We start from the raw sequence: 16,563 nt of genomic DNA on the forward strand, positions 1-16,563 counted from the left end.
TTTGCATGTTTAAGGGTCGTCCAACATGCCGTTTGTCTTGTCATTCAACATGCTGTTTGTATGTCTAAGTGTCGTCCAACATGCTGTTTGTTTGTTTAAGTGACGTAAAAGATGTTGTTTTATGTTTGAGTGTCGTCCAACATGTTGTTTGAATGTTTAAGTGTCATACACCATGCTGTTTGAATGTTAAAGTGTGGCGTGTGTGTGTGTGTGTGTGAGAGCGTGCATGTATGTATGTGTGTGTGTTTGCGTGTGCACGTTAACATTCACCTGCACTTGTGTTATGTATTGAAGGTCAAAAGGGTCACTTTTTAGCAACAATTAACCATTCATAATATGGGTTTGATCTGCTTTTGATGCCGGAGTGACTGTTGATTTTCTATTAATTTGAATTTGGATGCCACCCAGTGGACACACATCTTAATAGTATATTCAGTGGTGTAGAACAAGACTGCATTCATGTGAACAAAGCATTATGCACTCGACTATATTACAATATAACAACCGTCAGTAATTATTTTATCAGGTCAATTAATATTTCTTATTGGTAAAAAATAATAGAACACCCAGAAGAATCGATGTTGGCCTTCATAACACACAAATTTTAGTCCCATTGAACACAGACATTTAAGGTGGAAATATGGTTCCATTCGCGACTCTCTGACATCTAAAGGAAGAAACGAAGTGGTGATCCAGGTGAAAATAAAGTTTAGCCTACAGCTGATGACTGAATTGCACATGGATCAACACCAGATCTACATTGTGTCTTGGAGTTAATGCACAGTGGTGATGGATAGAACGATCAGACTGGTGTGGTCTGACTGGTTATCGTTGATTGGTGATGTGAATAACTCCTTCGACCTATTAAAACAGTGTATCAAACGCCGTTACGAGTTGAGGGAAACCACCGTCTAAAACCATCAAAATGGCACATTTTAACCACTAAAATGGCGTAGTACAATTTACAAAGTAATACACCCAACAGAGTAAAATGGGCCTTTATGAACACCAAGTGAATTTCAATCAACAAAACACTTAGACGTCGGCGTAGATGTGACCCACTTGGCCATCCGTAGCCATGAATACATGGTGCCTGCATGCATGTGCTAGCATTGGCACATGTTCTTCAGGAGCTAGATTTAAATGTATGCTTTTTGTTATTTTTCAGTCAAATAATTTTTTGACATTGGAACTATTTACAAGACAGCTTTATGGGGATGGAGAGTGTTCTGCAGAGAAAGTGAACATTTACGAAAGTGAATACGGCAGAGGACTGCAAATAAAACACACTGTGTTTAGTTACTTCAAATAGTTTTGACCAAAGCCCTGAGATCAGGAGAGATCCTGAACATAGATTTCCCGCAGTTCTGCATGTCTTACGTCTGTTGAGGGGGAGAGAGAGGGAGCGAGACAAAGAGAGAGGCCGAGATCTTCTGCAGTAGCATAGCAGATGGATGTTGTGTCGGTGGCATGTGGACAAAGATCACCCCGTGTCTGGGTTTGTTATCTCTCTGGATCTCCTTGGATCTCCTCCCCTCTTGGCTGACAGCCTGTGATGGCTGCAGGATTTATACCAGGTGGGGAGTCCTCTCCATCCCCCCCTTCTCCCTCTCTCTCTCTCTCTCTCTCTCTCTCTCTCTCTCTCTCTCCCTCCCTCTCTCTCTCTCTGTCTCTGTCTCTCTCTCTCTCTCTCTCTCTCTCTCTCTCTCTCTCTCTCTCTCTCTCTCTCTCTCTCTCTCTCTCTCTCTCTCTCTCTCTCTCTCTCTCTCTCTCTCTCTCTCTCTCTCTCTCTCTCTGTGTCTCTCTGTCTCTCTCTCTCCTTGGTGTAGTTAAGCCCAGAGATTTCTGAGAACAAAGCCTTGGGGAGCTGCCTTACTTCACTCTTTTGAGGACACTGCATGCAGGTCTTCATAACACGCCTCTGTGTGTACGGCTCTGCCACATTCTTCCCCCAGACACATTCATACGGAGCTTAATTGAAAGGGACAGCTGACTCCCACAGGTGATTGTGGAGATAATGTGTTTAGATCCCATTGAGGTTACCCCGGCGAGCAACAGGTAATATAAGACGAGGCCGCGGGGGTTATCATCATATCTCCTTTGTTTTGGTTGAACCCCGTCCAGCTCCTCGCTCAGCCCAAAACACACGGGTCGCACAAAGATATTAAATATTATATTCGTCAGCTGTAGGAGGAAAATAATGTTTAGCAGTGGAAGTTAATTCGCTGCTTTGATTGCCTCTAAGCACAGCTCTGGATGTGAACTCCAAAGCAAAGTGGTACATGGTGATGGTTCCTGACCCTGCGACGTGACCGCCCCCTCAGCCAGAGAGAGGGGCTCATGTGGGTGGCTGTGCATCGCATTGATGATCCAAGCGTGGCTCCGAGTGGCTCTAACATCCACAGAGACAGTCAAGGCGCGGCGACCTGGAGACACAGTTCAACTAAGGGTCAATCTTACAGGAGGCTTCAACTCAGGCCATTCACCTACAGAGCATTCCCTTGGGTATTTTAAGTCAAAAGTACCACTCAGAATATTTGGAGTGGACTCAAAATACTCAAATGGTACTGATGGACCTGAGTACACTCAAGCAGAATTATTGTATACTAACAAGATATCTGAATATCCAAGTATTTATCTTTTTCTTTTATTTATTGTCATTAACCAAGCAACGATATACATTTCAGCTTCAATTATCATCATCATTTAATTTGTGGAAATGTATGATAGGTGTCAGTGCTGCATAAAGGCAGCTTCAAGTTGTCTTTTGCTGCCAATAAAACTGCAAAGGAACCCAGATTTATCATGGACGTCTAATTAGGTTTGACATTTCTAAACACAATAGCAGGTCTTAGAAGGTATTATTCTAAAGCTTTATCACTGATAATACCCTGATCTCTGCCAGGTGAGGATGTGTGTGTAGTTGTCGCAAGGCTTCAGCTGTTCAAATAACACTGAAAAGCTAAATCCATGGGGTTAATATTCTTTATACAGCCACACAGAATAGGGCTTCAAACAGTGATCACTAATGGAATATAATCTTCATTCAAATAATACAAAATATCAAACATTGTCCGTTAATGCTCGTTCCACCCTCAAGAGTTGAGCCGTCCACCTGCAAGGAACAAATCATAAGAAATCCCCGGCTTGTGTGTCTGTTTTGACAGGAAGCTCAGCAGAGTCGATCGGACCCACACCACTATGCTTTCGGGTCGTAACACGCACAGCTTTGTCACACTGTAGCCTCCATTCATCAGGGAACACAGAGCGATCGCGCCCGGCACAAAGGCGAGCGGTTGGTCCCGCTGAGCTGCCACGTTCAGTCAATGGCGGCCGGCTTAGTCCGCTGAGCCACTGTGATCACCGCCGCGGGGCCGAACCACCGATGTGTCCTCTGGCTCCGCCTCCGCCGCCGGTTTGACCACCTTGAGGGCTACAGTGTGAAGATTGATGTGTGCGTCTGCCACGATAAATCCCGGGTTTGACAACACAGCCTAATTTGTTAGTCGGTGGTTGCGGCCCAGACCCGACCGGCCAGGCGTCAGGAAGAGTGGCAGGCGTGTCGGAGAGATGCCCTTTGCTTGTGGCGGCTTGAAAACCATTGCAGTTGAATTTGAACAAATCAGCAATTATCGCCGCCCACTTAAGCGGCCGTGAGGCAGATGCATGCCGATTTTGTGAACTTGTAAACTTGAATGATGAGTTGGGGTTAAGTGAACCAGGTTAATGACAGTGATTTCGTAGTCGTACAAACAGTCCTCATGCAGCAACAGGTTTTTCAGTTTCCCGTGAAGTGTGAATGTGTGTTTGTGTGTGTGTGTGTGTGTGTGTGTGTGTGTCTTTCCCAAAGACTCGAAAGTAATGAAGCTTGCAAATACAAACCCTTTTCTTCTTGAAATCTGTGTGTGCTGTGGAAAGTTTGGTCACATCTGTTTTTCCATGCAATGTAACAAATGTATGCTTTGGTGGCAGAGTGTGCGTACTTGCGTGAGCGTTCACCCTTGGGGTCAAAAAATGACTTGTAGAATCTTGTTGGGTGAGGAGAGAAAATGGAGGGAAGATTGAGGGACTCTCTCGTCAGATTGCCTACAACACAGAGACAGTTACCTTTTCTGTGAGACACATTTGTTTGTCTTGCGTGGTCCCAAAGTGTCACACCAAAAAAACGTTTACTTTGCTTTCATGTATTTTTGTTGCACTTCCGCCGAACTTACTCATAAACTCTAATTGTAAAGTGTGCTGTAGAACAATTTTATTCTTCAAGAGTCAGAAGTGCTGGAAAATCAGCACAAAGTATTTATCAGGAAGTAGCATTGTACGGTTTACTCTAATTACTCATTGTGTTATTAGATGAAACCTCATAAACAGAATCGGTTTTACGATGGATATTAACAAGGCGAAAAACATATCCTCTTCCATATTCTTTCACTGCTCCTCAACATCAAGAATGACCCTCTGCTCCACGCTGAACTCTGATGAATCAGGTTGAGCCCACTGTCCCAATTGGACTGGAGACAGGGTGGATGTACTTGGTCTCTTTTATAGCAGGTTTACTCCTGGCCCGTCAGTCCTCTGTTCCTCTGATGGAGGCCAGCCTAGGCCCACAGTGAGCCCGGCTCTGGCATGGGCCGGTGGGCTCTGGCTCCTTGTCAAGGGGGTGTTGGAAGATTCTTGGATCCATACGAGGGCTCCCCCTGCAGTAACTGTGTTCCCTCATAGCTCCAAACAGTCCTCCATCACCCAGAGACACTCCCCGGCTGGGTGCATTCTGCCATTTGACCTCTCGCCCTTCTGTACCATGCACCATCAGCCACAGCCAGGGTCAACAGAATTACCCAATCCTCATTTGCTTGTGTTTTTGTAAAAGTATCATTGCATCATTTTTAAACATACAGGGCTCGGTCGGCTAGGATGCGGCTGCCTTTGTCTTCTGAGGCATTGGAAGACGTTAAGGAGATGCCAACATACTTTACCAGCATTCTTTTTGATATTCATTGTTTGTATCGAGATAGCTGGATGTGTTGATGCAATTCTTCTTAACCCTTGTCCGTCTTTTCAAAGTTAAGGCTTGGTAAATATACTTTTTAAACAGGCTTGTACTTTCCAGAACAGGTTCCAGTCGAGAGTCACTCAGCTGCATGAATTCCGCTGAGAACTTGAAATTTTGTATTTGATAGATGTAAAATACAACGACATTATGGTGCGCATTGTAGTGTTTGGCAGCCAATCTTTCCTACCTGGCATCTGGCTAAGCAAAACAAACAAACATGGTACATATTTGCAAATATCACGGTTCTCAGGTGAGACCTGCCTGAGGTGGCCTGTGCTCTCTCTCTCTCTCTCTCTCTCTCTCTCTCTCTCTCTCTCTCTCTCTCTCCATCCCCCTCTCTCTCTCTCTCTCTCTCTCTCTCTCTCTCTCTCTCTCTCTCTCTCTCTCTCTCTCTCTCTCTCTCTCTCTCTCTCTACGTCACCGTGGAAACTGATCTCCATTATGGTCAGAAAGACCCAGCTGTAGGTCAACCTCTTTCTCTGCCGTCAGGTCATCCTGGACTAGTGTTTGCCAACCTTTTTGTTGTTACAGGGTATGAGACAAACCTTTTGGTGCACCAGCCACTGCCTCTGTGTGCGACAGTGCCAGTTTAAGTTTCCATGTCCGTTTGTCGGGACCTCTAGGGTTCTGTAAGATCTTTATGGGATAATGGAATGGAATATCCACAGGCGTGGTTCATGAAATTCAGATCCAGTCCTTCTGGTGCAGCTGTTCAAGTCCCATTTCAAACTTTGCTTAACCGCCAGCTACAGACCATTCGATGTGTATGGATCCAACTAGCTCGTTGCTAGCAGAAGCCGAAGTGGAAACCGTTCCACTGTCGCATTAAAGCAGGTGACATCATGACGAGGTAATGTCCCACTGACAAGATGTACTGTCGTTTTGGGATTGTCTCTGACCCCTCAGACAAATTAACCAAGCAACGAAAGAAATGTACGATTTATGATTACATAATTCACCATGCCTTTCATTCCTCTCTCCGTAAACTCCTGGCTCTGAGGATGGATTTAGTGGGGTTGCCGTGTGACAGAAAGTGGGAAAAGACAGGAGTCGTTTCCTCTCTCTTGTGTCTGGTGCGCGGGGGCAGCTCAGCCCAGCGTTTTATTGTTTTAGTGAGCGCCGTCTGGAGAACGGGGGACTGGCTGTGAGAGCGCATGCAGACATGTGCACGGCTGCAGGTATTTTACTGATGCATGGATGTGTGTTTGAGTGTGTGTGTTAGAGCTGTTTGGCTTGGAGGTAGAGCCGGCAAGCCAGACAGCTGCAACTACTGTTGAGAGAGAGAGAGAGAGAGAGAGAGAGAGAGAGAGAGAGAGAGAGAGAGAGAGAGAGAGAGAGAGAGAGGGAGAGAGAGAGACAGTGAGTGAGTGAGTTCTGAGGTGGCTCTGCACCAAGTTGTGAATCCTACTCTCCTCTCTAAATTATATATCTCTAGATTTATTATCTGTGTATGTATTCTGTCCTTTCCTTCCCATCGTTTGCCCTTTGATTCTTTCTCTCTCTCTAAGAATCGATTATGTCATCACTTTTTGGTGAAAAACAACAGCACGACAAACAAACGGAGGCAAAAAGAGTCGCTTGGAAGGACTCAAGTGGTTGACTCAACCACAGGAAGGAATTTATGCCGGCGAAGGGGTTTGGGAACGCGGTCTTCATGCCGACCCGCGAGCACATAATATTCATTGGGTAATGATAGCTTCTGAAAGACTCTTCTGCAAGTCATTTTCCTTATTCCTTCTTTCTTCTTCTCCGGATCGTCCTTCTTTCCCTCTCTCTCTGTCACTGTTTTTCTTTCACCGAGGCATCAAGGAACAGTTTGATTGTTTGGATGATTCCACTGATTTGTCCTCAGGGCACGGCGCGGTCTCCAACGTTTGATCCGCGGCCCTCCGTTGAGACGTTGAGCGGCTTGGCTCCGAGGCCGTGTCAGGTCAGGACCAGGTGAGGTGCCTGTGAGGACCTCACCGGGCCCCGAGGCAGAGGGATTCTTCTCAGGGACGATGTCAATTTACGTGTCAAACCAGAACCGCATAATAAATCCATCAATTGGGTCGTGCCAGTGAGTGGGAAGTTCAGAGGTTACGGAAGTGTTCGGAAGCAGCAAACCTTCAAGAACAGGACCTAACATCCTGTGATGCTTTTCTGTCTCTTGGGTTTTTCCATGCTATGTGATTGGTTGCTGACAGGCAAGCACTTTTTTCATTGTTTGATTGGGTGTCTGTGTTTTTTTAGGCTGAGGGGGGAGTGGGGATGAAGCTGTAGTAGTTCTCTGAATGGCCAAATACCATAATGTAAAGAGCTTCGAATAAATGTAATAGAAATGTTATAGTGAGGGCGTAAGGAGTGGGTGAGGAAGGGGTTCGGAAAGGGAGAGGAGTGGGTGAGGAGAGGGAGAGGAAGGGGTTCAGGAGAGGGTAAGGAAGGGGTGAGGCAGGGGTTGAAGGGTGTGTGTGTGCATCTATGTGTGTGCATGTGTTTTTGTTTGATATAATCATTACTGGAGCTGTCTTTGCAGAAAGTGTGCATCTGTCCCTGTGTGTGTGTATGTAAGTACGTGTGTGTGTGTGTGTGTGTGTGTGTGTGTGTGTGTGTGTGTGTGTGTGTGTGTGTGTGTGTGTGTGTGTGCATGTGTGTTCTATTTAATCATTACTGAGTTCTAAGTATCCTACCAGACTGCCCAGACATAATAGCTGGAAACACATCGTAAACTCTTGTCTGTTTCAGCAGAGGATTCACTCAAGCCTCCTCTGCTGCAGTCTGGCTTCAACCAATAACAAAGTAGTTAGGGGATCTGTGAGGAACTTTGTGTCTTTGAGGTCACATTAGCATCCAGAGCTTCGAGTCCTTGACCGTATGAGCCCCCATCGCTCCACACTCAGCGGGGGACTTTGTTTCCACACAAATAAATAAAAAATGTGTGAGATTAATCACACTTAAATCCACATGGGTGCTCACTTTTCTCACCGGCTAGATTAGCTGAACATAAAGAGTGAGCTGCGTTTGTGATACAAAGTGATCTATCGCATTCAGAGTGTTACTTAACGGACCCCTTTGTCAGAAACACTCAACACTCCAGCCAATAGGACCACTTCAAGATCTATCAGAACATTTGTTTTATTCTTGTTTCTCTATGGCTGATTAATGTCTCTGATTGGCTGAAATGGGTGCCAGGTGATGTTATTGTTGCCTTACCGGTTCTAATGGAAAGCTATAATATGCAAATCATATCCTATCGGGCAACAAATCTGTTTTTGATCAGAGAGGACGGTGCCGGTTCCCAAGGGTTTATCTAAATGGTTTGGGCGTCACTGATTTGATTTCATACAAAAGCAAAAAAGAATTGACCCCCAAAACTGTAAGCACCACTAAAGTTCCTGGGACTGGTGGCTATCAACCAGGGAAAAAGTGGGATAGTCACCCCTTAATTACTGCTAATGGAGAATAAATGTGGGGTTGCAACGCTAAAGTGTAGAGTCATCCTGAAGCCCCAGACATGCATGCGGAAAGATCGGCACAAGCTCTGACAGAACTGGGGCCCCTGAGGGAAGGGGGCCTGGCATAGAGAGAGAGAGAGAGAGAGAGAGAGAGAGAGAGAGAGAGAGAGAGAGAGAGAGAGAGAGAGAGAGAGAGAGAGAGAGAGCAGGGATTGTTGGTTTGAATGGATGCTTCCTAGAGGTTCAAGGGCAGAGGGAGATTAAACGATGGCCACTAAGAAAGAGAGAGAGAGAGAGCGAGAGAGAGAGCGAGAGAAATAAAGAGCTGCAGAGAGAGAGAGAGTCAATGTGTGTGTAGGAGTAGACGGGGGTCAGGGCCTCAAAAGAGATAAACACTGGGAGCTTCAAGCCAGACTGCAAAAAGCGCCCTGAGAAATGTTGGGAGAGGCAGTCGAGTTTGAGAATAACACAAAGAAAGGCTGATGAAATATTTATATTTGTGACTGTGGAAAAATAACTTGAGGCGGTTCTTGGAACCCCCCCCTCCCACACACACACACACACACACACACACACACACACACACACACACACACACACACACACACACACACACACACACACACACACACACACACACACACACAAACACTCTCATCAAATGTTTGTTGAACTTGATATGCAATGAGATAACTGCAAATTAAATGTGGTTTTGATCTCTTGGGGGACCAGGCAGGCAGCCTCATCGACAGTAGCAGGGTATAAGCTCATGGGCCTGGTGGCATGGGCTCCACAAAGGGGATTTTCAATCGGTTGCATTCATCTCAGCACTGTACCCGCTGCCAGCTCAGCGCATATAGCTATACCATGTTTATGTATGAGACTGGTTCTAGTTTAGATGCGACTGTAATTGCGGCAATCGTGCGTTACAGGAGTGTCTAGTAGCCACTTGACTCGAGCACCAATCTTGTCGTTATGGACTGAGTTGTAGAATCGGCACAATGATTGATTGTTGATGAAATTGAATCCAAAATTGCACGTTTTTTGGTCAACAAGTTTTTTGCCCAACTTTTTACGAATACATTTCAGCTAAAATCTGAAAAATCTTCTAAAATTTGCACTTGGTCTCCAAGCCTTCCGAGGAAACAACCCTGTCGATATGTTAGCATAGTCTGCAGCGCAGGAGCAGGCGCGCATATCCATCTGCTCAGTAGGCCTGCTCACACAGTAGGGTTGGCGTTCGGGTTAGGGGTCGCAGTGGCGGTTTCTGCGCAGCTATAAACAAATTGTGCTTGTGCTTGCCGTTTTTTCTTCCAGCAAGAAGAATTCTGACCGCATTTCTTCGGAAATAAAGCAAATTTATCTTTTTGTTTTTGTGGTTGGCGGTCCGCCGTTGGACAGCGGTGCTGCTGCTGGCAGGAGGCTCATCGCACAACGACATCCAGTCCCCCGCTTAAGTGTCCGGATGGTTAACAGTATTATGTTCAAAAGCCTGGGCGCCAACAGATTATTACTGCATTAATCATAGTTAATTATTACCTGTCTTTTTATGCTGATATTTCGATTTATCATCGGAGTCTGTCACCACCAATTCCCCCCCTCGGGCCTGAGCGGTCCATGTATCATATCTATCCAACTCACAAGGTTTTATCAGGAAACTAAATGTACAGGTAATTCAGGTTGGAACATCAAAGATTTCAAATAAAACAACAACACCAGCACCGGATCTAATGGCATTTTCACGCCTGTCTGGCTGATGTTAACCAGAGATATGGAATGTGTAGTCTACTCTTTGTTGGCCTAGCGGCTTTTATTTAACAGCACTTGAACCCCGGGGACAATATGCCCTGTTGTTGTGGCCCTGATGAAAGTCTTCACAGCGTAGGGGTGATGTGGGCGTAGGCTCACACATGGCCCTTTATGTAAATTAAACTTAGACAGAGAAGGTCATAGGGGAGAGAGAGGGAGAGAGGGAGAGAGGGAGAGAGAGAGGGAGAGAGAGAGAGAGAGAGAGAGAGAGAGAGAGAGAGAGAGAGAGAGAGAGAGAGAGAGAGAGAGAGAGAGAGAGAGAGAGAGAGAACGCGAGGCATTCGTTTTTGTTTTGCATACTTTTCCCCATCTTGTGTGTGGTGTGTGCTTTGCGAGGTCCTCTGAGGCTGAGTACTAGTGCAGGGCTGCATTTGCATCTGAGGACGGCGACAAGGTAGGAGTGAGGCGGTGTTATCCTACGCCAGCCTTCCTGCATCTCCCTGGCGAAACAGATGATTCGACGATTGTGGGAAACACCTGCGATCAAGGAGGAACAGATTGGAGGAGAGAGAGAGAGAGAGAGAGAGAGAGAGAGACCAGAGAGAGAAAGAGAGAGACAGAGAGAGAGAGAGAGACCAGAGAGAGAGAGACCAGAGAGAGAGAGAGAGACCAGAGAGAGAAAGAGAGAGACAGAGAAAGACAGAGAGAGAGAGAGAGAGAGCAGAGAGACCAGAGAGAGAGAGACCAGAGAGAGAGAGAGGGTTTCTGTGTTGATGTCCAGTCTAGGGGACTACAGGCTACTTAACTTGGCTGGGGCTGCAGAGCTCTGCACTATGTAATTGCAGGCAGCTGGTGGGTTGAAAGAATGTTTGCATTTCTGTAGAGTACATCGCCGCGCCGTCGCAGCCCGGAGAGGGACCAGGGCGGTCTCAAAGGGGATTCAGCTGAAATGACAGAAGAGTGACAGTCCTCCACTCGCCGTTTCGAGGGCTGCTCAGAGTAAGAGTCGGGACACGTTAGGAAGCGTGTGAGGAGGCAAAAAGCAGAGCAAGAAAGACTTCCTGGAGTCCTCTTAAGTGTGCCCTGGAGTCTCGGAGGCGTGTGCGTGTGGGTGTTTGTGTTTGGCGGGGTAGGGGCCGGGGTGGGGGGGTGATTCACCGACCTCAGCCTCCCAGTAAATTACAACCGGCAGCCTTCACTCATCCTCCAGCGAAGCCACCTGGAGCAGGAGCAGCTGTCCTAACCCCAACCCGGAGGAAGGACGACGCAGGGGGAGCGGGGAGGGCGTCTTTTTACTGGAGCCAAGCCTCTCATTACGGCGAGGTTGTTAATCGCTGCTGCACGCACGGGGCGGCGCGGCTCAGAGTGTCGCCGGCGCGCTGAGTGGAGGGAGGTGCTTCTGGTGCCGGAGATCAGGGGGCATGTTCGCCAGGTTCCGGCTCCGCCTCAACTCGGTCTCTGATGGGTCGGACATGGCCGACGGGAGCCCGGTGGAACACGCTTGGGCCGAACCAAAAGAGCCCGAACCTGAGCCAGACGACCTGGACTGGGATAGCTACAGCGCCACGCTGGACCACAGACTAGAGGCTGTGGGTATTCTGTCTCTCTCTCTGTCTCTCTGTCTCTCTCTCTCTCTCTCTCTCTCTCTCTCTCTCTCTCTCTCTCTCTCTCTCTCTCTGTCTCTGTCTCTGTCTCTGTCTCGGTCTCTCTCTCTCTCTCTCTCTCTCTCTCTCTCTCTCTCTCTCTCTCTCTCTCTCTTCTCTCTCCCTCTGTGTCTCTGTCTCTGTCTCTCTCTCTCTCTCTCTCTCTCTCTCTCTCTCTCTCTCTCTCTGTCTCTCGTCTCTGTTTCTGTGTCTCTCTCTCTCTCTCTCTCTCTCTCTCTCTCTCTCATCTCTCTCTCTCTCTCTCTCTCTCTCTCTCTCTCTCTCTCTCTCCCTCTCTCTCTCCCCCCCTCTCTCTCTGAATGTATAGTAATTTAGAATGCCCGTCTGTGTGTGTCTGCTCACACGTGTGCATCTCAACTGTGTAATGGCGATGTGGTGAATGAAGGTCTCGTCTTCTGGTTCCTGTCCACACATGCTCAGAGGGGAAAGTGTTAAAAGGAGCTGACAGAGGGGGTGGGGGGGAGGGGGGTTACACTGTACAGTGTACACAGTGACGGTGAAGCCAGTAGACAAGAGCAGCACAAGCCCCATGCAAACTGAGCACATATTTAGGAAATGGATAGAGATGGAAATGTGGTACTGTAATGATTTAGAAATATGCCCACGTCTTTGGTTACACGTTATTAGCCTTATTCCTAATGTCCCTGAACCACGCTAAACAGCAGCGTCAGAAAAATAAAAAAGGAGACGTGAACGTGGCGGGTTGCACTGAGACGTTCAGTCGTTTCCAGTCCAGTTATGGAGGTTAGTTGCTAGATAGACATCCATTGGTCTGTATGGTCCAACTTGCTTATCGAGTCTGCAGGGTACGTCACTGAAGGGCTCTAGCAGAGGAAGACAGTATAAAAGGAACGGTTTCTTTCATTCTTTCTGTCTTGGGCACATGGCAGAGGGATAGGATAAGCTTGTGGCATTAGTTGTGGTGAGTTCTTATCTTTTCATTTGAATTTGTCTGATTCTATTCTTTTATTTGTGTTCCTGCTTCGAATGCGTTCTTATAGTCCTGCTCTGGTCCCTTCTCTTCCCTACAATGCCCGAACATAGATTGATCGGATGGATTGAAATACCATCCAGGAATTCATTCATCTATCTTTTTTGCGTGTCTCTTGTTCTTTTGGGGGACTCCTGCAGGGTCAACAGCCACAACATAAGATGGTGCATTACCGACACAGATTTGAAGAACTTCAAAATGTAACAACACTCTTAACTGCTGAGATTCATTGGACTCTGCTGAAGATGAATCAATGTCGCGCCTCGTCTCTTCTCACTAGCGGCCACCTGCCCAAGCAATCAATGACACACAACCAAGAACCGACTTACAAATCAACGCTCACGCAGACAAACAACAGAGGAACCACTGTGACGACAGGGCAGAGAGATAAAAGGACCCCACAAGGGTCACAACACTTCCTTGCTTCTCCATCTTCCCCAATGCATACCCTATAATAACATCAGCCGTCTGTCTCTCTTTCTGTCCCTGTCTGTCTGTCCCTGACCACTCCCCTCCACCCCACCAGGAGCAGCAGAGTGCCCAGGCGTCGGAGCAGCGCTGTGTCCAGTTGGAGCAGGTGCGCGCCGGGCTGGAGGAGCAGCTAGAGGAGGAGATGGCTTGTTCGGGGCAGCTGGCCATGCAGCGCGACCGGCTGCAGGCCGAGTGCAACAGCCTCCGGCTGGACATGGACGAGCTGGAGGCCGCCCTGACCTCCGCCGAGCAGGAGAAACAGGTAACGTGGGAGCGCTTTGGGAAAGTTGAGGGAGCGCGGCGGGAACGCTGGGGTCAGTTGTGAGAGCTTTGTGGGAGTATTGGGAACTCTGTGGGAACCACGACCTTTGATTCTTACAAGGTGGGTTCTTGTTCATAGATGGCAAGACCACAAACGATGACTTAATCAATTGGTCTTTGTTAGGAGGGACAGGTCTGGTGGGTCCAGATTGGGGAAGGGAGAGTTGTGTTATGGTCTGGACACAAATTTTTACCCCGTCTACGCTAAAATAGGACCAAGGTCTGGACCTCAGAGGCCGGAAGAGAAGCAGGATGTGGTGTGGTTGAAACGGTCTTGAAAATAGAGCTTAATCTAAACGGCTTTAGATGGCGGCTTATTGAGTCGCCTTGGTTCTATGGGTATTTTCATTATGCCAAAGTCACATAAAAAATCCTACATGCTTTTTAATATCGGGAGAAGCCAGAGCAATTGTGTTTTCCCTCTTAAAGGGTTTGACACATAACTTTGAAATGTGAAACCAGTGTTTTTAATGGAAGTGCACCCAGCTATAACCACCAACAATGATCAAAGTCCAGCAGCACTCTGCACCAACCATTATCTTCTTTATTTATATTTATCCTTTTTTATATTATATCCAGAACCAAGACCCCAAAAACAGATGGTAGCATCTTGCTCGCGGGCTTTCTGAGCTAAAGTGGAGAGAATTCTCCACTTTAAGATGTGTTAGTGTTGTGGGGTCCAAGTTCCACCGTTTACTCAAAATATTGAGTCATATTTACTCTTAATTATTTCAGTACAGTTTTGTTTGACTTCGCCCAACTGAAGAGAGGAAATTGGTGTGCACATTTTTTGTTAAAAAACGTTAGAGTTAGGGTTCAGGTTAGGGTTAGGGAGCGTTACGATATAAAGTTTGTGACGAAAAAGAGATTCCACCTTCGTCCTAGAACACACCAAAGACTCGCAGAGTGTTTCCAACACACGGCGTGTGTCAATAGTGACAATGTTTAAAAGCACTCGACTGACTTGAGATACGGTGTATTTTATCAATCTCAGCTTATCTTATCTTCATTAAGATGTGTCACAGCAGAAAAACGTGCTAAATCTGTTCTGTCATTCACCTCGCTGTTTACCTTGGCTCCATTCACCAGAAGTGGAGATAAACATGTTGGGGTGGTTTCTGCTACCCGGTATAACATGTGTAAGAGTAGATGGGTGAGTACATTGAGGTGGAGCAGATGCCACAAGATGGGACACGAATTTGGCAGTTGACATGAATTTGGCACGAAGGAAACTGGAATCTCTTTATGTCAAACATTTGTGATGTTTGTCGCCATGGGGATTGTTATTGTAGGATGACCTTTTTTACCAAAGGACACATTAAGTTCACAGTAGAGTTCTGTTATTTTTTTCGTTCATATATTTGAACACTATATTTACCTTTGTTTCTCCTCGCCTGACTCGTCTCTCCCCATTTTTCAACTGGTTTGCATTTCTGTCTGACCTCCACATACCCAAAGAACCAAGGCTCTGAATGGATTCCAGTATGTCACAGAATCTGAATGTCTCCATGAGTAAATACCATCTGCTCGCTCATAAAGAGCGCAAACTGCTTTCAATTTGAGGCGGCAGAGCCACGGAGAGCGGCCTGGTTTCCCATGCTACCTCGGTTCACCACAGGGAGAAAAAAGACGTAGCAGTCCCTCATGTCCTACTAAATGGAAACAGAGAGATGGAGGACGTTACACCATTGTGTGCTGTTCCGTCTGTCAACTCAAATCTGTTTTTTCTTGCAGATAAAACAATTCATCCTGCCCTTTGTCACTTTGCTCCTCCAGCCGTCACTTTGGTTCCAATTGATCTGACATTTTGAGTGTCTGAGGAATAATCTGCAATAAACCTTATTGAACCCAAAGTAATGAAACGGTTAGATCCTGTGGGTTTGAACATTTATAGAAGAGACAAAGATGAAATATGCAAGGAAAAAACATTCTAAAATTAATTTGCAACTTGGTGACCTCCCTTTGCCCCCCCACCCCCTCTCTCTCGCTCTCTCTCCCTCATGCTCTTGCTCTTATTCTCTATTTCACTCTCTGTCTTTCTCTCTTTTTCTCTGTATATGTCCCTCTTTTTCTCTCTATGTCTCTCTCTCTCTCTCTCTCTCTCTCTCTCGCTCTCTCTGTCCCTCTCTCTCTCTCTCTCTCTCTCTCTCTCTCTCTCTCTCTCTCTCTCCTCCCTCCCTCCCTCCCTCCCTCCCCCCCGTTAGGGTTCTAACCGGGAGGTGAGGCGGCTTCTTGAGGTGCTGTCTCTGAAGGAAGATGCGGTGGAGAAGCTCCAGAGGGAGAAGGAACACCTGGCCGAGCTCAGCCAGGTGAGGCCTTAATTAACTTGCATTGCCCTCATAAAGGTAAGGATCTCAACAGAGGTCAGCTGAAAGGTCGGGCAGTAAACACCAAACACAACAGGGGAGTAAATCAAATTGGGACAGAGGCGGTTAAATGCTAATTGAGAGACAATTGTTGACCACTTAGAGGTATAACGTTAAAGTTCATATGATACAAAATTCTAAACACAATTTAAAAAGTGATAAAATAAAAAATAGCGGAAGCACTTGAATCGATATCTTGATAATATTATTGCAAGTACTAAGTCATTTGATTGATATAGTGTGGCAAACCTAATCAGACGATTCAAGATTGAATTAAACCGTATCTTGCTTCTCATTTTGGTCTCATCTCAATCCCATTTTTTGCTTATCTTTATACATCTATTAATACAACAAATGTATATTTGCTTCACTGCTATTTCTCATGAATCCAGCTGCAAAGTATCACTATGTTTTAACCCTGATTCCCAACATGTTAAGATAACATAAACCATTATTAATCTTCTGTGGGAAAGACACGTGTCTTAGCGGCAACAGCAATGAGGAATTGGATGTGGGC

General features: G+C 46.5%; 1 protein-coding gene across 2 annotated transcripts in view; it reads left to right on the forward strand.

Moving 5' to 3' along the window:
* LOC132446284 (myosin-6-like) overlaps nt 1-16,041 on the forward strand; it is a 17,252-nt gene extending 1,211 nt beyond the window's left edge. Inside the window, exons 1-3 of one of the 2 annotated variants that reach the window (XM_060036500.1) lie at nt 10,442-11,822; nt 13,415-13,621; nt 15,885-16,041. In XM_060036500.1, the coding sequence (XP_059892483.1) occupies nt 11,655-11,822; nt 13,415-13,621; nt 15,885-16,001 (492 nt within the window). In that variant the 5' untranslated portion in view covers nt 10,442-11,654 and the 3' untranslated portion in view covers nt 16,002-16,041. Of the gene's footprint in view, nt 1-10,441; nt 11,823-13,414; nt 13,622-15,884 lie in introns of those variants that run through there. The other variant, XM_060036501.1, reaches the window with a different exon arrangement.
* The last annotated feature ends 522 nt before the right edge of the window (nt 16,042-16,563 follow it).

Source organism: Gadus macrocephalus, chromosome 18, assembly GCF_031168955.1.
Source record: "Gadus macrocephalus chromosome 18, ASM3116895v1".
NCBI classification, from domain to species: Eukaryota; Metazoa; Chordata; class Actinopteri; order Gadiformes; family Gadidae; genus Gadus; species Gadus macrocephalus.